Raw genomic sequence first — 21,608 nt, 5'->3', positions numbered from 1 at the left:
CCTGAATACCAAACACTGAAATTATGGTTGAAGGATTACAAATGGATTTTATTTGTGATACAGGATTATCAAATACACACATACCAGAGATATAACCTGTGCTAGTGGTATTTTTTTAAAGTACAGTACAGAGCAGTCAGCTCACGAAGATTTTTTTTTATCCATCACAAATTTTTTTTGGGGGGGGGGTTAAAAGGAGAGGGGAAGGGAAGCACTACCAAATCCAGTGATATCTTAAAAGAGCCCCCCTTGAATTGCCTGCAACCTCAATTTTACTAGTACATCGCTGATCTCGAGCAGCAATGACTCTCTCTCTACCAACTGTAACAGCATCAGCAATCATAATGGCATTTAACAAAAAAAAAAAAAAAAAGCTCCGAAAGAGAAATAAATGGACGAATGCCAGAACAGATCTCATTCCTTTTGGAAAAGGTACCAAAAGGAAAAGATGAGGAGGAGGAGGGGAGGCCGAGGGGGGGGGGGCAAAAAAGCAAGGAAGGAAAAAAAAAGAGAAGCCCGGTGAAAATTCTCACGAAGGAAGGAAGGAAAAAGAAGGAGAAGGGAGATGGGCCGTCCATGCACCACCAGCAGCAGCGCGCAAGGGGGGGAAAAAAAGGAGGCGGCGGCGGCGAATCTGATCCAGCGGACCGGGCCTATTCCGAAGCCAGCAGCCGGGAGAGGCTGCGGCGGGCAGAAGTTTGGGGGGCTCCGAAACGGGGAGGGGGGAAATGGGGGGGACGGCGGCGGGAATTGGGGGGGGGGGCATCAGGGTGGGGTCGGGCGGCGGGGAGGGGACGAGGGCGGGGCGGACGGGAGGCCGAGCGGGGTTCCGCCCGAGGCGAAGCCGGAGAGCCGGACAGGGGCGGGGCCTGACGAGGCAACCCGGCTCGCTGGGCGAAGGCTGCCCGCCGCAGCCCCGGCTGGTTTTCAGGGTGGGAGGCGGGGGGAGGGAAGCGGGGCGGGAACCAGGCTGAGGGCGCCCCGGAGGGCTCTCCCGCCTAGCCCCGCTCCCGCTTCCCTTCTCCGCGGCTGGGGAAGGGCCCTGAGGTGAACGGGAGGGCGGGAGGCGAGGGAGCGACAGCCGGGCGGGTCTCTTACCTGAGGAGGCGGCTGCGGCCCGCGGCGTGTTTCAAAGCTGGGGCTGAGGAGGAGAAGCGCGCTGGGGGCGGGGCGCGGCAGGCGGGCGTCTTGCGCCCCCACCCCCAGCGCAAGGGGCGTTCTCCGGCGGCTGCTCCGGCGCCGGGATTTCCCAGTAATGCAACAAAAAATGGCGACCACAACAAACCGCCTCCGCTGTCGCCGCTAAGCGCATGCGCCCCGCCGGCGTAGCCACGTGAGGCAGCGGGCCGGGAGAAGGCAGAGAAACGGCGGGGGGATGGGGAGAGAAAAGGGAAGGGGAAGGAGAGGGAGGGAGGAAAAAAGAAAAAGAGAAATGGACGCCCGCCCGCTATGAAGGTGCGTGTTCCCTGGTCGAAGGCGCGCATGCGCCGGAGTTCTGCAGCCCGTGCAGCTGGGCGTATGTGCATCTCGCCCCCCCCTTCCACCGGCACCCCCGCCCCATTTGCAGAATGGCATCGACGAAGCCTAGAACATTTTCTACGTGACATAGAAGGGAAGGGTAGCAGGATGGGCTGCACCATTGGAGAGCGAGCGGGAGGGGGGGAAGGAGGGGAAAAAAACCCCTCCCTTTAAGTTTATCTCCCCTTCCCCAATTGTCTGTTAGGTGTGGGTGGAAATACGGAAAAAAGCGATCTATTGCCGCGTTGGAGATTTTCCTTCAGCTAATTTTTCAAGGTTTTTTTGGGGGGGGGGGCCCGCGGTGTGTGTGTGGGGGGGTTGTTGGAATTAACAAGGCGCTCTGCAATGCCCTAATGGTATTGGCAAATCGATGGGGAGGATTTGCACATTCCAGTTTCGCAGGCGCCGGATCCCTCTCCTTGGTATCACCCCTGAAAAGGAGCAGCGCAAGGGAAGTCTTTTTTCCCGCCCCCTCCCCAAAGCCCCCACCCCATCAGTTTGCGGCCGGAGATTAAGCCGTTTAAAAAAAAAAAAACCCCAACCTTAACACGTCCGGGTTTCGTAACATGAAATAATGCACAGGACCCCAACCCTTTCTGGATAGCATTTAATAAAAGCACTTTAAAAAAAGGAAGGGGGAAAAAACCCACCCTTCAACATCCCTGCTGCTGAACAACTTTGAGGAATTGAATGCTATCAGAAAGCAAAGAAACCCCCCTTAGCCTGAAATCTTGGATTGACATTACCTTAATGGCATAAAGATGCTGTAGCATGGAATCTGGTGGCGTTACCTATGGATGGTGCCATTGCAACATGCAGTGGTTGTGGTGTCAGGAAAGCTTTGGAAATAACTAGTGCATCTGGACCAGAGGATTAAAAAAAAAAAAAGCAGCCCAAAAAAGAGCTATTCTTTTTTTTAACAATTATTTGGCTACTTATAAAGATCTGGGGGATGCTACTTCTGAGGTTTTGCTCACTTTGCTAGTTTATTACAGAAACCCTAGAATTTACAGCTCTCTCTTCACACTGTTCTTTATTCCTGAAATTACACTGCATGCCCACGTTTCTTGTAAAGATAGTAAATGTTTTGAATTATAAATTGTCCAAAAGCTATCGCATACAACGCACAGTATCTACTTCATTAAACCCTGAAAATCTGTTAAGACTTTAACAATAATCAGGCAAAGATCAACAGATATGATTTGTCATTCCCAGAAATCTGGGATTTGTTTTCCAGAAAAATCATTTGTCACTTTTTTACAAAGGAGCTACTTTTTGTAAGGCTTTTACATTGTAACAGTTCCTTCTACATTCCAATTTGGGTTTCTTCCTCACCTTATCATCCATTTAAATGTTAATCTGGACTGTTCCTGAATCTAAGGCACTGGGATTTTATTTTTATTTTTTTTGGCAAGGCTTTACTTGGAGATGAGAGTCAGTTTGGTGTCAAAAGGCATCAAGAGATCACAAATTCTTCTGCCTCTGACATGAAGCAGCTTGGATGATTTGGGGCCAGTCTGTCTGTCTTAGGAGGAAGACAATGGCAAGCCATTTCTAAACAGTGTTGCCAAGAACACAAGACTTGGGAGGTAAAAATAAACAAAACTGAAAATGGTCAACCCAAAATAAATTACCTTAACGTCTAATGGGCAATACTTGTATACACATTTCACTAATCTACTTTAACACCGTTTTATGATGGGAGATGTTTTAACACTTCACATATACAGTATTTTAAAATAGTGGATGCAGAGACTGGGCAGGATATAAGCAGAGTTAATGAATGAAAGAGTAGGGCTAGAGTTCTTTGGATCAATCTGATTTGTTAATTTTTGCAAGTCTTGCCTCACCCTCAGAACTACAAACAATCTAGCAGTTCTCTATATTTACTTATTTTAATAAAAGATGTACACATTTCAGAACGCCACGGAACATCGATGCGGTACAGCATCTTAGACCGTTGAGTCCCAGGCAGTAGCAATAATCCTGACATAAAAAAAATAAGGAAAGTCCTTTTGCCCCTATAGCAACAGACATCAATTATTTATGTATTTTGCTTCTTCGGTTTAGGCGGTGGCCTGTAAGAGAAGGAAGATGAGATTAATTTTTTTTTTTTTTATGTTTATAAACAAAATAGAAAGGAGAGCATCTGTTACCTGAATTGGAAACAAACAGGGGCACCTCAATTTTTTGTATGTGGCAAAACTATTCCATATACAATTCAATATTTTCAGGCTTTGCCTAAAAGTCTTCATTCATAAAAGTATCTATTTGAATTCCAAAGTTTTATATGGATTCAGAGATAATCTTTGAACAACTATCCTAGCATCAGACTTTGCTGTAGCTGCAAAGAGAGATGTAACAGCAATAGTAGGGGCTGATTTCCCAGGAGGTAGCCCCCCATTTTAAAAAATGGTCAAGCTTATCTCAAGTTTGAATGAATAAATGGCCTTAGGCCAGGCCCAGGACATGTCTTTGATTCACCCAATGTCGCATTGTCAAGAATAACCAAATACACTATATTCCAAGTCTCAGATTAAGTCTTTCTTGACATCATCCAATGAAAGGGAGACGTATTAATTAAAAAAGCACTTGGAGAGATATTTCTCTTCAATCCACGCAATACTAGATTAGATGGAGAAGGAATACTATTATTCAGAACAAGGTTGACATAGGGATTACAGGTTTGAAGGTTAAATGAGGTAACAGATACTTTGAATGTCTATGGAGTTTCTCAGACATACCCAAGTCATGGTTATCCCGAAGGTGCTTTTTCAAGAGGCAACTGGATTTCTGTTTTTTCTTTTAAGACGAGCTGAAGAAGATTTTTGGATAAAAAGCAAAATGTCTTCAAAGAAAAACCAGAAATCCAGTTACCTCTTGAAAAAGCACATTTGGAATAGTTACCTCTCATAACTATTCTAAAAATGTAAAATATTTAAGCTTGCATATTACAACAGCTGCAAGAATTGTATTTGCACAGAACTGGAAAAATCCGCAAATACCTGAAGACAATGAGATTATCAAGAAAATATACGACTGTGCAGAGATGGACAGATTGACAATGGAACTTAATAATCGAAAAGAATCGGACTATTATGAAACCTGGACAAAATGGTACCAATGGACAAAAAAAAGAAACTTAAAAGAAGCATTGGAATAAAACATCAAGAAATCTAAAAGTAATTAGAAGACAATGTTGATAGGAATGTATATGCAATGTAGATTCATCTGTAAATATGACTATGTACTTTTTTAAAAAAAGGGAAAAAATTAATAAATACAGTATATATATATATTTTTTTTTAAAGAAAAAGCACATTTGGAACAATATTTTGAATGATATGGCCTCTAGTTTCTCCATACCTGTATATGCCAACCACCACTGCGTGATCTCGCTCATATGGCTCCAAAGTCAGTTGTTCCTGGGGTTTCATGTTTTCCTGCTGCATTTTCTTTACTTCTGATGCAAAAACTGCTTCAGGGGCAGCTGTTGAATCAATACAGTTGGCCTGGAAGACAGGGGAATGGAATAAGCACACCCAATCCTCAACTCCAACCAGATTAGGGGACACTTTACCACTCCCATCTAACGCATGAATACAAAGCAGGGATCACTAACAACAGTCATACCGTAGGATGTTCCCCTATTGGCCCAAGATCCTACAGCCAGAAAATAAAAGTTGATTAAAATCAAGATTAAAGCCTTACTTTGATGGAGATAACAAAATGACCACCGTTCTTCAAAAAGTTGTGTGCATTTAAGGCAACAATACGTGACTGATCAGGCTGAGCCACATCTGCGAAAATTACATCCACCATGCCTGCAAAAGAGAACATGTATATCAGACAATCTACAGGCTATATGCAAAGTCCAACCACCCCAAAAACCTGGAATAGGAGGAGAAAGCAATACAGGGACTGCCCTCCAGGAAATCCTTAAATTAGCACACATGGGTCTCTTTGGGCAGGAATCATAACTTTACATTTCTCACCAAGCAACATGCGGTATTTGTGCGGGTGTCGTGCATCTTCAATGACAGGAATGATGTTGGTCCGTTTCTTTGCTACATTGATGAGGTCACGACCTGAGCGATGGGAGAACTCCACAGCATACACAAGCCCTTCCTGTTTTACCAGAAACAGGAAGGAAAGAGAATCTGTGCCTTGCTTGGCTACACACACACACACAGAGAGAGAGAGAGAGAGAGAGAAAGAGAGAGAGAGAGACACACACACACATGGAAGCTAACAAAGAAAATATTCATATATTTGAGAGTGCTGTTAAATGAAACTAGTGTTCCCTCTATTTTCACGGGTTCGAACTTCGCGAATAGCCTATACCATGGTTTTTCAAAAAATATTAATTAAAAATACTTTGCGGTTTTTTCCTATACCACTGTTTTTCCCACCCAATGACGTCATGTTATCAACAAACTAAAAATTTTTGCAAACAAATCACAAAAAAAATATTATTAAATAATTATGTTTATAAATATCAGGATCACTAAGTGTCTTATTCAATGGTGAGTACCAGTAATAATGGTGAGTAAATGGTTGTTAAGGGAATGGGAAATGGTAATTTAGGGGTTTAGAGTGTTAAGGGAAGGCTTGTGATACGGTCCATAACCAAAAATGGTGTATTTACTTCCACATCTCTACTTCGCGGAAATTCAACTTTCGCGGGTGGTCTCGGAACGCATCCCCCACGGAAATCGAGGGAACACTGTATTTAAAAATTATCTTGAAGAGCAATGATCAATCCAATGAAAGTAATTCTTCACCATGTTGCTTGCCTCTATATATTTTTTTAGCTAGGTATTATCGTAATAGAGAGACAAGGCTCATCCTCACAATTATATCTGATTCAGTATTAGATTTTTACCCCTCCTCTACATCAGTGTTTCCCAACCTTGACAACTTGAAGATATCTGGACTTCAACTCCCAGAATTCCCCAGCCAGCATTTGCTGGCTGGGGAATTCTGGGAGTTGAAGTCCAGATATCTTCAAGTTGCCAAGGTTGGGAAACAGTGCTCTACAGCATCATTTAATAAGTATCTCAATGCAGCAAATGGTATAATGACTCCCGCTCTATTTTCCCCTACAACCACCCTGTGAGGTGAATTGGACTGAGAGAGGAGGGACTGGCCCCGAGTTACCAAGCCGGCTTTTATAGTTTACAGATCAATCCTTATTAAGCACTACACCAAACTGACTCTCCGTGGTGGAACCATTTCATCTAATTTCTGATACGCAATTGAGGGAGAGATTATTTCCGCTAGCCCAAAAAGATCTAAAACTGAGATCCATTGCAATTTTCGACTGGCCACTGAGGCCAGTCAATATCCATGGAAATGCCTTAAGGCTTAGGAAAATTGTTTTGCCTAATGATTCAATAGGAATTAACTGCAATACAATGGCTGATGCTGCAGGAATAGCAGCAGCCTATGGCAAGCATTTATTTATTTATGGGATTTGTATGCCGCCCCTCTCCGCAGACTCGGGGCGGCTAACAACAGCAATAAAACAGTATATAACAAAATCCAATACTAAAAACAGTTAAAAACCCATTATATAAAAACCAATCATACATACAGACATACCAGGCATAGAATTGTAAAGGCCTAGGGGGAAGTGTATCTCAGTTCCCCCATGCCTGGCGACAGAGGTGGGTTTTAAGCAGTTTTCGAAAGGCAAGGAGGGTGGGGGCAATTCTAATCTCTGGGGGGAGTTGGTTCCAGAGGGCCGGGGCCGCCACGGAGAAGGCTCTTCCTCTGGGTCCCGCCAAGCGACAAGTATAAGACACCCTTAACATTTACTCAGGTTATTGTCGCTGCTTTGGCTCCTGAAGAGTTTCTTACCGATCCCACTATGTCAGAGACGTGAGACACCGTTGTTCCCGATGCTGCTCCCAAGTATAACACTTTTGCTCCTGGTTTGATATGAATCTGGTCAATGCCTCCGAGGATGGCAGCAGCCAACTTAGAACGGAAGGGGTTCCAGGCACGGTATTCCACTTTGGTTTCGCCCTCCTAGAGTTGAAAAGCAAAGCATCCTGGATTGAGAAAGCCTTTGGGACATGCTTCTAACTTGACTATTGGTAGCTCTCAACTCATGATCGCATCCAAGACCAGAATTTCCATTCCTAGGCAAGGTGACTAAGAAGTGGTGACTGATTTTACGTCCTTTTTTTTGGCCAGTTAACCTAATCACTACAGTTGTTGAGTGAATTGTGCAGCTGTTAAACAAATAATAATAATAATAATAATAATAATAATAATAATAATAATAATAATAATAATAAGATTTTTATGCCGCTCCTCTGCATAGACTCGGGGCGGCTCACAGCAATAATAAAAATAATCTACAACAGCAAATCTAATATTTAAAAATATATAAAACCTATAATTTAAAAAGACATACACACAACATACCATACATAAACTATATAGGCCTGGGGGAGATGTCTCAGTTCCCCCATGCCTGACGGCAGAGGTGGGTTTTAAGGAGTTTACGAAAGGCAAGGGGGGGCGATCATAATCTCCGGGGGGAGCTGGTTCCAGAGGGTCGGGGCCGCCACATAGAAGACTCTTGCCCTGGGTCCCGCCAGACAACATTGTTTAGTCGACAGGACCCGGACAAGGCCATTCTGTGGGACCTAACTGGTCGCTGGGATTCGTGCGGCAGAAGGCTTTGATTTTGCTCATTGGAAGCTGTGATTGTGATTACATGACCCCTGGGATGCTGTAACTGCCGTGCGATTGGTTGTAAATCACTTTTTTCAGTGCCAGTTTATGTCTCTAAAGAAACGGTTGTAATGGCACTTACAATCCTACAGTTAATCTAGTGAAAAGACAGACTAGGGGGAGACATGATAGCAGTGTTTCAATATTTGAGGGACTGCCACAAAGAAGAGGGGGTCAACCTATTCTCCAAAGCTCCAGAAGGCAAGAAAAGAAATGGATGGAAACTCAACAAGGAGAGAAGCAACCTACAACTAAGGAGAACATTTGTTAACAGTGAAAACCACCAGTGGAACGGTTGGCCTTCAGAAGTAGTGTGCTCCACCTCTGGAGGCTTTTAAGAAGAGGAGATTGGACAGCCACTTGTTTGGAAAAGTTTAGGGTCTCCTGCTTCAGCAGGGAATTGTTCTAGACTCTAGAGCAGTGTTTCCCAACCTTGGCAACTTGAAGATATCTGGACTTCAACTCCCAGAATTCCCCAGCCAGCATTTGCTGGCTGGGGAATTCTGGGAGTTGAAGTCCAAATATCTTCAAGTTGCCAAGGTTGGGAAACACTGGTCTAGAGTCTCCAACTCCCAGCCCTCTATCAGGTTGTGGCCTAATTGCCAAGTGAGTTACAGACTGGCGTGCACATGTGCAACTTGACTCGTGGGTCCAGCTTGCTCACATGCCCAGTTCCACTTGCAGTCAAGCTACGTGTGTGTGTTGGCCCAACCATTCGCAAGAGCTGAGCACAAGAGGCCTGGTTCCCCAGTTGAGGACCACAGGACTAGAAGTTCTCCAAGGTCCCTTCCAACACACTTGCGGCCCTATCTGGATCGGGACTCAGTGCTCACAGTCACTCATGCCCTCATCACCTCGAGGCTCGACTGCTGTAATGCTCTCTACATGGGGCTACCTTTGAAAAGTGTTCGGAATCTTCAGATCGTGCAGAATGCATCTGCGAGAGCAATCATGGGCTTCTCTAAGTATGCCCATGTTACTCCAACACTCCGCAGTCTGCACTGGTTGCCGATCAGTTTCCGGTCACAATTCAAAGTGTTGGTTATGACCTATAAAGCCCTACATGGCATCGGGCCAGAATATCTCCGGGACCGCCTTCTGCCACACAAATCCCAGCGACCGGTTAGGTCCCACAGAGTTGGCCTTCTCCGGGTCCCGTCGACTAAACAATGTCATCTGGCGGGAGCCAGGGGAAGAGCCTTCTCTGTGGTGGCTCCGACCCTCTGGAACCAGCTCCCCCCAGAGATTAGGATTGCCCCCACCCTCCTTGCCTTTCGGAAACTCCTTAAAACCCACCTCTGCCGTCAGGCATGGGGGAATTGAAATATCTCCCCCTTGCCCATGTAGTTTCTGTGTATGATTCGACTGTGTGCTTGTTTTTTATATACTGGGGTTTCTTTTGGATTTTTTTAACCTAAAACTGTAATTTAGATTGCTAAATATTAGATTTGTTATTATGTATTGTTTTTTACCATTGTTGTGAGCCGCCCCGAGTCTACGGAGAGGGGCGGCATATACATATAAATCAAATAAATCTAATCTAATCTTTATTCCAGGTTTCCTCTTCCGCGTAGGTGTTCCACTGTCTTGTAATCTTCCAAAGCATTCCCCGATACTCACCTCTACTGATATTCTCTTCTCTCCATACACAGATTCTCCAGGTACCAGATTTAGAGTGACTAATGCATCTTCTTTTCCTCTGCATATGAAGATGCCTAAATACATAATACATAAATAATATAGTAGTCATAGTGATTTAAAGCTGTAAATGCCTTGGCCTCTACTCAACGTTCTAAGTGCACAGCTTGTAGAATATGACACAAGAGGGACAAAACATAGCTGCTCTGTCCCCATCCTTCAGTTATTCCCAGGTAATTCTTCCTCATTAAAAAGGGCCCATTGATATACAAATAAAACCCAAATAAAAACCTTTGGGACCGCCTCCTGCCGCATGAATCCCAGCGACCGGTTAGGTCCCACAGAGTCGGCCTTCTTCAGGTCCCGTCGACTAAACAATGCCGTCTGGCGGGACCCAGGGGAAGAGCCTTCTCTGTGGGGGCCCCGACCCTCTGGAACCAGCTCCCCCCTGAGATTAGGATTGCCCCCACACTCCCTGCCTTTCATAAACTCCTTAAGACCCACCTCTGCCGTCAGGCATGGGGGAACTAAAACATCTCCCCCTTGCCCATGTTGTTTTTGCCATTTGACTGATTGACTGTGTGCCTGTTTTTTATATTTATTGGGACTGTTTTTATGAATTTATTAATTTTAAATTGTAACTAGATTGGTGGGCACTGGATTTGTTATTATGTACTGTTTTTTATTATTGTTGTGAGCCGCCCCGAGTTTGCGGAGAGGGGCGGCATATAAATCCAATAAATCTAAATCTAAATCTAATCGTGGACCCATAACTTGGTTATTCAAAAACAACCCTTATGTTTGTTCAACTAGGTTTATTCTCAGAAAAGCAAGCACAAGACTACAGTCATCACTTCAGACAACAGCAAGGGGACCTTGGGCCTATTTTGTCCTCCTGCTGCTGCTACTGTCTAAGTTTGTCAAAAAGCCAAACAGAAATTTCAAACAACATAATAGGAAAAACAACCGTCTCTTTAAAACATGTCTGTGTCAACAGCTCGTGGACTTTCTTTCCAAGAATTTGTAATATACATACTATGCAGCTCGTGTTTATTTGTATTCCGAGTAACGCATGAAGCTTATTATAGCTCGGAATTTAAACTCTTATGCAGTAGCCATTGGTAACAAGGGATTACACAGAGACACATGCATAGAATTTTAGACAGGCAAACGAGCCGGCTGGCGGGGGCGAAATGGGGGAGCATTTTCTGTCCCCTCAAAACTTGGCACGAAAATTAAACTGGATGAAACCCTGCCTCTCGTGACCAACACTGAGAGGGACAGAGCAAATAACTTTAAAGGGCTTATTTACAACAGCGACAACGAGAATATTTCCAGATTTAGCAGCTTCTTTTCAAGATCTTGTTAGATGTATTACTTTCCAGTGGGGAAAGAAAGGCATTATATTTGTTTTATGTTATTAAAATGAATGTTCCAAGTTCTGTACTTGCTTGGCTTAATTATGGCTCCCTATGATATTACTACCTGCCTTTCAAATGTAAAGAAGCACCTTTTTAAAATTAAAACACCACTATGAAGAAAATGTTAAAGAGTCAGATTAGGTTATATCTGGACAAAAATATGAAAGTGAATTCTTTTCAGACAAATAGCCCAATCTAGTTGGAATTGTTTCAAGTAATCAATGCACCGTGAGATGCTAAAATTAGGCCTTAACACTTGAACCACACATTTAGCACATGTTAAATATTGGTAATACTCAACCACTCAAATTACACCAGCACTGAAAAAAAGTGATGTATCGAGGTTTTTCCTCACTTATGATTTTTACAAGCACCCCCATGGTCATGTGATCAAAATTCAGACAGCTGGCAACTGGCTCATATTCATGACAGTCACTGTGTCTAGGGATCATGTGATCAACCATTCACGATTTTCTGACAAGCAAAGTCAATGGGGAAGCCAGATTAACCACCTTGTTAATAATTTAGAATGCAGCTGCGAGAGCAATCATGGGCTTTCCCAAATATGCCCATGTTACACCAACACTCCGCAGTCTGCATTGGTTGCTGATCAGTTTCCGGTCATAATTCAAAGTGCTGGTTATGACCTATAAAGCTCTTCATGGCACCGGACCAGATTATCTCAGGGACCGCCTTCTGCTGCACGAATCCCAGCGACCAGTTAGGTCCCACAGAGTGGGTCTTCTTTGGGTCCCATCAACTAAACAATGCCGCTTGGCGGGACCCAGAGGAAGAGCCTTCTCTGTGACGGCCCCAGCCCTCTAGAACCAACTCCCCCCAGAGATTAGAACTGCCCCCACCCTCCTTGTCTTTCGTAAGCTACTTAAAACCCACCTCTGCCGCCAGGCATGGGGGAATTGAGATACTCTTTGGTATGTCTATATGTATGTTTGGTTTTTATATTAATGGGTTTTTAATTGTTTTTATTATTGGATTATTATTGTACGCTGTCTTATTATTGCTGTTAGCCGCCCTGAGTCTCCGGAGAGGGGCAGCATACAAATCCAATAAATAAATAAATGAATGAATGAATTTAACCACAGCTGTGATTCACTTAACAACTGTGGCAAGAAAGTCTGTTAAATGGGGCAAAGTTCATTTAACAAATGGCTCATTTAGCAACATAAATGTTGGTCTCAATTAGTCAAGGTCTTACCTGTACAATAAAAACCCAAGCTTTCTAGTAGTCTACAAAATCATGTACTTGCAAAGCATTTATTAGGGAAAGAATGTCAATAAGACTTTTCCCTCCTTGGAGACAAATTATGGTTTAGGACAGTGTTTCCCAACCTTGGCAACTTGAAGATATCTGGACTTCAACTCCCAGGATTCCCCAGCCAGCGAATGCTGGCTGGGGAATCTTGGGAGTTGAAGTCCAGATAACTTCAAGTTGCCAAGGTTGGGAAACACCGGTTTAGGAGATGGTCTTTAAAAAATAGATCAAAGGAGAGGAATAATGGAGACAGCCTAGCTCACCTTCAGCATATTCTTAGGAAATGGCCTTTGGGTTCAAAACAAAACAGCTTTCCATAAACCAATATTCCACCATAACCAGCACCTTGTTAATCCTCAACTAGTTGAAGCATGGCTGTATGTATGTTTTTATTTACTGGGGTTTTTTAAAAATATTTTTTATATGTATAATTGCTATTTTAGATTTTAATTATTAGATTTGTCACTATGTACCGTTTTTATCACTGTTGTGAGCCGCCCCGAGTCTACGGAGAGGGGCGGCATACAAATCTAATAAATACAAATATAAATAAATCTATTCTGGCCATAATTTTGGTCACAACTAACAAGGTATAATTGGAGAAGAGCCATGTTGGTCTATGGCAGCAAAAAAACAAATAAATCCAGAATATAAATCTGGTATAGTAATGCCTTTTATGATTAACATATTTTATCCAAAGATACAGGTAGTCCTCGATTTACAACAGCTCATTCAGTGACTGGTCAAAGTTACAAAAGCACTGAAAAATGTGACTTATGACCATTTTTCAAAATTACCTCTGCAGTATCCTCATGTTCATGTGATCAAATTTCTTGATGCTTGGAAACTGGTTCATATTTATGACTGTTGAGGTGTCCCAAAGTCATGTGATCCCTTTTTGGGCTTTCAGACAAGCAAAGCCAATGGGAAAGCCAGATTCATTTAACCACTGGGTTACTAACTTATCAACTGCAATAATTCACTTAACAATTGTACGAAGAAAGATTATAAAATGGGGTAAAGCTCACTTGACAACAGAAACTTTGGGCTCAATTGTGGTCGTAAGTCGAGAACTATCTCTATAAGCTTTTATGACTGAAGCTCATTTCAGCAGATGCAGAGAGCTCTCTATTAAGACATGTTAATTAATATGAATATTTTTTATTTATTCAGGGGTGCCTTTGAGTTGGTCTTGACGCCAGGTGACTGGACAAGTCCCTGCAGCTTTCTTGGTAAGATTTTTTAGAAATGTTTTGCCACTGCCTCCTTTTTAGGGCTAAAAGTTCAATGGGCAGGTCAAGGTCATCCAGCTGCCTAACATGGGATTATAATTCACAGCCTTCCAGTTTGTAGCCTCGTATCTTAACCATAACACCAGACTGGCTCTCCATTGGGAATATAAGCCAATATAATTGCGTACGTTATTTTGAACACATGTATTAAAACAGGGCTTCAAAGAGTGGTTTACAGTACTTTTAAAATTATGTATGTGAATATTTTGGACATAATTGTTACTGTATCCTGAAGGAGAATAAGAGAAAATGACTCAAACACAGCTTATGATGCAAAATGGTGCTGCCAGAATTTTTGAAAGGAATAATTCTTAGATTTGAGGAAGGACATTTCTTTCTTTTAAAACACTATTAAGTCTAGTTTACGATTTATTTAGTTTTTTTCCTACTTGTATACTGCCAAATCAATACAGACCTGCGGTGGTTTACAAAATAGTCAATAGGAAACATCCATAAACTGTTAAAATGTCCACAGTAAGTTCCAATCAAATTAAAAATAACCAATTACTAATCAAGTTTGCAATAAATGCAATAATGAAAAGTAAGCAAAATTATTAACAGAACCAAGTATTAAAATGTATTATCAAACCATTTGATCTCTATAAATGCAATCTAAAGAAAAGGAAATATAAATTATACATGTTTTTCAGCAGAGATGCATTATATGTAACTCTCACTGTTGGAAAGAATGGAGGAATTCTAAGGGAATTTATAAGCTATAATGTCAGTCTGACTAAAATAGATTTTAATTAACTATTTTGGAAATCTGGAAGCACCACTGAGCCTTCTGGCTACCATTTCCCTTTATTTTGAGAAAGTAAAGTTTAACACTAGCCATCTTCCAGGAAAATCACACTTTTTTAATTAATATTTTTTGAAAAACCGTGGTATAGGCTATTCGCGAAGTTCGAACCCGCGAAAATCGAGGGAACACTGTACTCTATAATCAAGAAGCATCAAGGATATAAAGCCAACATTGTGAGCATTTACAGATGAGTTTTAGTCTTTCCTCACTTCAATTAGAAATTGTATCAAGAATTTCCAACAGCTATTGGAGGCAGTGTTCCCTCTAATTTTTTTTGGGGTGGGCGGAAAAGTATAGTGTCTGAGCGGCAGTCCCTTTGGGACTGGGCGGCACAGAAATAATAAATAAATAAATAAATAAATAAACAAACAAATAAAAAACCCACCCTGTTTTGCCTCAGAGAATTTCAAAATAAAATACTGTACTGTGTGTCTATAACAGTGAGCTCATAATAGGGCAACTCTATCAATATCAAAATGCCACTTAAATAGTTGAGCTAGTTTCAAACTAGATTTTGATTTTCTTTCTCTCTTCCTGACTCCCATTCTTTTTCTTTCTCTTTTCCTTCCTCTCTTTTTTCTATCTGTTTCTCTCTCTTCCTCTCTTCCTCTCTCTCTCCTTCCCTCTCACTCTTTCCCTCTCGGCTTCTGGGCAGGTTTGGAAAACTCTGAGTTGATGATGATTTTTAAGTGAGCGATTGCTCACTGCTCAGCTTAGAGGGAACTATGATTGGAGGTGCAGGAAAATAGAGCTTCTGGGATTGCATTCTGTGTGGAGCTCCAGGCTGCCTGTGCCTTTTCTAGGCCAACAGCATTATTCCTCCATTAACTTTTTAGCACACAACCTAAAAAAATTTAATATTATATCCTTACATTTGAGCCAATATACTGTATGACATACTGGGCAAGTCTTACCTTCATGCCTGTGGGGTTCTATAGTCACCCTTTTGCCTCCTCTGAAGCCGCCCCGTCCACCTCCTCCTCGTCCACCTCCTCCTCGTCCACCTCCTCTTCCACCTCGGAAGCCACCGCGATCACCTCCTCTTCCACCTCGGAAACCTCCTCCACCACCACCACCTCCTCGGAAACCTCCTCCACCACCACCACCTCCTCGGAAACCTCCTATAAACAATGGGGGAAACAGATAGCATAGGCAGCACCCGGTGAGTATTAAAAAAACCGACCTCAAGATAAAACCTATACAGCCAAAGTTTGAGACTGATAATTAGCTCGACACTTATGCCCAATGTGTTCCCCCTCAAAACACAAGTTCTGTGATACCACCTTTTTAACACTGTACTTCCAACTAGCTTCTCTCCTAAAGAATGAAGATTACATGATTGACAAGGTCTTATCACTTCTCTTGAAAACAAGCTGAAAGAGTAGTAGATGCTTGGAACAAACTTCCAGCAGACGTGGTAGATAAATCCACAGTAACTGAATTTAAACATGCCTGGGATAAACATATATCCATCCTAAGATAAAATACAGAAAACAGTATAAGGGCAGACTAGATGGATCATGAGGTCTTTTTCTGCCGTCAGTCTTCTATGTTTCTAAGCCCATGAGAAAAGAAAATATTCAAACCTAATATAACCCAATAAGTTATACTAGGCTTGGATCTTTATTTGTTCCACTGACAAATACAGATTTGAACCTGGGCTCCACAGGACCACAGTTGGTTTTTTTTTAAAAAAAAACACTTCTCCAGAGAAATATCTTTTAGGTTTTGCTGTTTTCTTGCAGATGTTTCATTGATCAACCAGGTAACATCAGAACCAAACTAATATGGAAGCAAATAAACAAGCTTAGAGAGCACCAAGAACAGTTCAACTCCAAGCCACATATAATCTTTTCTATTATGAATCCCAGTGACCGATTAGGTCCCACAAAGTGGGCCTTCTCCGGGTCCCGTCAACTAAACAATGTCGGTTGGCGGGCCCCAGGAGAAGAGCCTTCTCTGTGGCGGCCCCGGCCCTCTGGAACCAACTCCCCCCGGAGATTAGAACTGCCCCTACTCTCCTTGCCTTTCGTAAGCTCCTTAAGACCCACCTGTGTCGTCAGGCATGGGGGAACTAAGACATCTCCCCCGGGCATGTACAATTTATAAATGGTATGTGTGTATGTATGTGTGTTTAGAAAATGGGGTTTTTTAAATGTTTTTAGTAGAAATTTAGATTTGTTGTAAATTGTTTTTCACTTTGTTGTGAGCCGCCCCGAGTCTGCGGAGAGGGGCGGCATACAAATCTAAATAAACATAAACATATTAATATCTTTAAAACAAATTTAAGTAAGAACCATAAACCTATATTAATTTTGACAAGCAACAAAATAGGTAAAAGAAAAAGTATACAGGTAATCCTCACTTAATGAATGCCCTGTTAAGCAACTACCTGAAGTTACAATGGACTGAAAACAACTTTTTAAACTGCTCCTTGCACTTTAAATTTTTTTTGTTAGAGTTGGAAGGGACTTTGTAGGTCCTGTAGCCCAACACACACACACCCATGCCCTTTGCAGTGCCCTATTGTCATATGACCATTATTTGTATGTTTCACTGCTGTCTTCTGACAAGTAAATCCAGGGGAGAAACTGACAGTAATATCTCAAGTCTTAGTTATGCAATGTTTCACATAACTTTATTGATTGATTGATTGGACTTTTATGCTTATGTATTGCTTAGCAATGGAGTTGCTGGTCCCAATTATGATGGTTATAAATGTGTATTTGCAACAGATATCTAGTAATCAGTGTCATTAAATAACCCATTAGTTCTTCAGCAATTTACTCCATTACTGTCAACTAGAGTTTAGAAAGCAACCTTAGATTCAAATATATATAGAAGACAAAACATGCTCTGAGCAACAGAAATTTCTACCATAATTGTATTTGTTGATGTGCTAATGACATCACAACATCTTCTTTGTGGTTGTGCTTCAGTTACCACTCTAGCAAGGCTCAACATGCAATCTCAGGTAGAAAAGTTACCACATCAAATGTACACCAGTTGTATATTGACCAAACTATTAACAGAAAATCCAACTAAGCATAACTTTCAAGTAAACAATGATTCTGACTTCAGCCAAAATGGCAATGAGAAATCCATGAAGTGGCTGCACTAAATGCGAGATTTTGGCAGATTCTTCTGGGAACTAACTTACAGTATATTTTACTAACTGTTTTGAGGGTTGTTTTCATTCATTTTAATTGTTTGCTTTAGTGTATGCCACTCAAGAGTCATGTTAGGGAGTTTGGGGGAGGGGAGGGCTTATATATTTTTGATAAATAAATAAAATCTACCAGTACCATTTGATTATGTGGAAATTTGCTTTGGGACACAGGAGAGATCTGCAACCTGTAAGGAGTTAGGCGGCTTAAAAGTTAAATAAATTAAATTAAAACTCAGATAATGGTCTGACAGACGAAAGAGTAGGAATGGAGAAAGCACCCCAGAAAAGACCGCCCCCTAGGTTTCAGAAGAGGGCAAGTTCAGACTTACAAGAATGACATTAGCTTTGCGAGATAGTCCACATCAGAAGCACAAAAGAGTAGGAATGAGTAGGAATGGACGAAAGAGTAGGAATGGAGAAAGCACCCCAGAAAAGACCGCCCCCTAGGTTTCAGAAGAGGGCAAGTTCAGACTTACAAGAATGACATTAGCTTTGCAACAGAAGCACAATCAGAATTTTAATGTGGGGGGTTTTTTAACAGGAAAACGTCCATTAACAAAATCTTTCAAGTTTGACCACATACCCATCCCACCTCCTCAGCCTACATCTATGTACCAGTGGAATTCAACTCCTACCCTCAAAAACGTTGCCACAGAGCACTGCACACCACGACAACTAGACACAAGAACAGTTTTTCCCCAAACGCCATCACTTTACTAAACAAATAATTCCCTCAACACTGTCAAACTTTTTACTAAGTTTGCACTACTATTACTACTAGTGTTTTTTTTATCATCATTCCTATTACCCATCTCCTCCCACTTATGACTGTAACTTGTTGCTTGTATCCTTAAGATTTTTTATTAATACTGATTGTTCCCTCATTGCTTGTTTGACCCCTATGACAATCATTAAGTGTTGTACCTCATGATTCTTGACAAATGTATCTTTTCTTTTATGTACACTGAGAGCATAGAGCGTGTACACTGAGAGCACAGCGATCTGCTAGGTCCCACAGAATTGGCCTTCTCCAGGTCCCGTCAACTAGACAATGTCGGTTGGCGGGACCTAGATGGAGAGTCTTCTCTGTGGGGGGCCCGGCCCTCTGGAATCAACTCCCCCCCCCGAGATTCCTACTGCCCCCACCCTCCTTGCCTTCAGCAAGAGTCTTAAGACTCAATTTATGCCACCAGGCTTGAGGCCATTAGATTCTTGCCCCCTGGCCCATGAATGGAATGAGAGAAACCTGATTGAATGGGAATGCTTGTTGTTCATGGTTTTTAGTCTTAGATTTTATATTAATTAAGTGGACCCGAAATGTTATATATTGTTTTATGATATGTTGTGAGCCGCCCCGAGTCCTCGGGCGGCATAAAAGTCCAATAAATAAATAATAATAAATAAATATGCCCCAAAGACAAATTGTGTGTCCAATCACGCTTGGCCAATAAAGAATTCCAATAGCAAGCTGCACTATTCCAAGCTGTTATTGAGATAGGGAGAAAAGAAAGAAACTCCGTAAGAGTAACAGACCTCGTCCTCCTCGGAAGCCTCCGCGTCCTCCGCGGTCCCCACGTCCTCCGCGAGGGCTAAAACCTGCAGGCAGAGAGGCAGAGAATTTCGGTCAGAAACGGTCACCAGCAACTCGGATCCCTCCGTTCCCCACCAGCTGGGCCGTGTTAAGTCTCCACACAACCACCGGAAATCAATTCGACCGCGCCGAAAAGATTTCCTCACACGCGCCTTACCGGGCCGCATGTTTGCAGAGCGAGCGAGAGCACGCCGGGCACCTCCTACCCCACGCGCCTAAAATTCCAGCACAGGAAACGCAAGCGCGCGGTCTTTCTACGTCATACGGCCGCGGGTCGCTCAGGAATTACGCGCAGGGGTGGGCGCGCGCATGCGCGAGTGCGCCCAGAGCTTTCTGGGGAATGCAGTTTGCTGCAGTGGGTTCTCCCCCCCCCCTCCCGTTTTCGGGGTATCGCTCTCCACCACTTCTTTCCTTTCCCGTTCAAAATGATTTAGAAAGAAAAAATGTTCCCCAGCGGAGGCTGGATTAGGAGAGTATTGAGAATCTACTGTGATCCCTGTGGATCTACTTTGGATTCCGCTAATGGCATTTGTATTGCGCGGAGGAGGAATAGCAAATGGCGACCTTTTTTTAAAGTCCTGGCGCATGAAACCCAGGGCTGGTTAGGAAAGTCATCCTTCTCCTTGTCAGTTGAAAACGCAGAGAGGACACAAATATAATTTATGGTCTTTCCAAGCACGTGGCTCACCATTAGGATTGTCACTTGATTCAATAAAATTTTAATTCGATTTAATTCGTTTCGGATCTTAAAATCAAGAATTTTGTGAAGATTTTGTGGGTGTGAGTGGAGAAATGATCAGAAGCAAGGAAAAAAAGGGAGGGAGGTTCCATGTTCCCGTAGGGTTTGCCTTTAGAGATGGATTGAATGAGGATTGCCAAATGCAGTTTGTAATACTGTAATCTTTTTTGCTGGGTGCTAAAACGGAATGCTGCTCAATTCAGCCAGAAACATTTTTAGCAAATACTGTACATGTAATTTGTATATTGACTTAGAAAGTATATACCTGCAAATTCAGCAAATTTAATACAAAATTTATTGTTCTTAAAAAATCTAGTTCTAGCTTACAAATGTTTGCATGATTATCTAGAAATAATCTTTCAATAATATTTGTTATGGAATGAAAATGAACAGCCTACCAATTCTATATTATGTTTGAAACATTTTATCTCTGAGCAAAATGCCTTTACAGATTAAAAACATGTAGCTTCATTCCTGCCTCTAGCTCTCCTTTGAATATACCGGCATTTCTGCAATTTTGGATGTGAATTGTACATGCTTGAGGTCTCCATATGAGAGATTCACCTTATTGAACTTCACTGAATTGTCTTTTTTCACATCAGGAAGGGGAAAAAAATATTAGGAAGAATTTTAACTACTGATTCAAAGGTTTTCCAGAAAGTATTTTTGATCATTAGCAGTTGAGGCTTTTAACAGAAAAGAACTTTTAAATATTGAGATATTTGAAGTTTTCTGATTTCAGAATGTAAAGGTGTGACAATACCACTTCGTTTTTGTATATGTTCTTAATATATTTATTTAATTCAGCATGACTCTCTTCCTAGTAATGAAATTAAAGCCAACATTATATAGGTAGTCCTCAACTTATGACCATTTGTTTAATTACCATTTGAAGCTACAGCAGCACTAAAAAACTGCATACTTAACAACCATTGCACCATCCCTATGGTCATATGATCAAAATTAGGGCACATTAACGAAAACTGTAGCATCCTGGAATAATGTGATTGCCATTTGTTACTTCCCTAGCCACTTCCAACAAGTAAAGCTAATGGGAAAGTCCTATTTCCCCATTAATCCCTGCATCAAAAAAAGAGGACAAACTTGAATGCAACTTCTTTAACTACTGCCTTGTTTAGTGACAGAAGTTCCCACTGGTTATAAGCTGAGAACTATGCATTCTTTTTACTCTAAAATTTATCAAATCTATAAGGATCTTGGATATCACTATACAATCTTATTTTGCTAGAGTTGTTGAATATCATGCATAATATTCTTAGCACCTCATGCTATAAGTCATAACACCTGGATTTTCACAATGCAATAAGATGAAATCTAAATAAGTGACATCATCACTTAGTGTGAAATGTGAATCAAGCCACTCAACTTATATGAACTTGCCAGAACCTAGTTCC

The 21,608-nt window shown here is 42.0% G+C and overlaps 2 protein-coding genes across 2 annotated transcripts in view; both read right to left on the bottom strand.

The window, feature by feature from the left end:
- The window catches only part of LOC139174002 (dual specificity tyrosine-phosphorylation-regulated kinase 1B-like), a 37,185-nt gene extending 35,647 nt beyond the window's left edge, over positions 1 to 1,538 (bottom strand). The window contains exon 1 of the mRNA XM_070764003.1: positions 1,099 to 1,538. The gene's annotated coding sequence lies outside the window, so the exon portion shown is untranslated. The remainder of the gene's footprint in view (positions 1 to 1,098) is intronic.
- Positions 1,539 to 2,111: 573 nt separating this feature from the next.
- On the bottom strand, positions 2,112 to 19,745 carry FBL (fibrillarin). The gene is made up of 9 exons (XM_070764021.1): positions 19,612 to 19,745; positions 19,397 to 19,459; positions 15,609 to 15,815; positions 9,886 to 9,980; positions 7,381 to 7,551; positions 5,514 to 5,646; positions 5,230 to 5,342; positions 4,885 to 5,030; positions 2,112 to 3,596 (listed from the first exon to the last, which is right to left on the bottom strand). Exons 1-9 carry the CDS (start codon positions 19,619 to 19,621, stop codon positions 3,563 to 3,565), a joined length of 972 nt encoding a protein of 323 aa, XP_070620122.1. The 5' UTR covers positions 19,622 to 19,745; the 3' UTR covers positions 2,112 to 3,562.
- Positions 19,746 to 21,608: the final 1,863 nt, after the last annotated feature.

The sequence above is a fragment of the Erythrolamprus reginae genome, chromosome 11 (assembly GCF_031021105.1).
Source record: "Erythrolamprus reginae isolate rEryReg1 chromosome 11, rEryReg1.hap1, whole genome shotgun sequence".
Lineage (NCBI taxonomy): Eukaryota > Metazoa > Chordata > Lepidosauria > Squamata > Dipsadidae > Erythrolamprus > Erythrolamprus reginae.
This window is presented reverse-complemented; position numbering and strand designations above follow the sequence as displayed.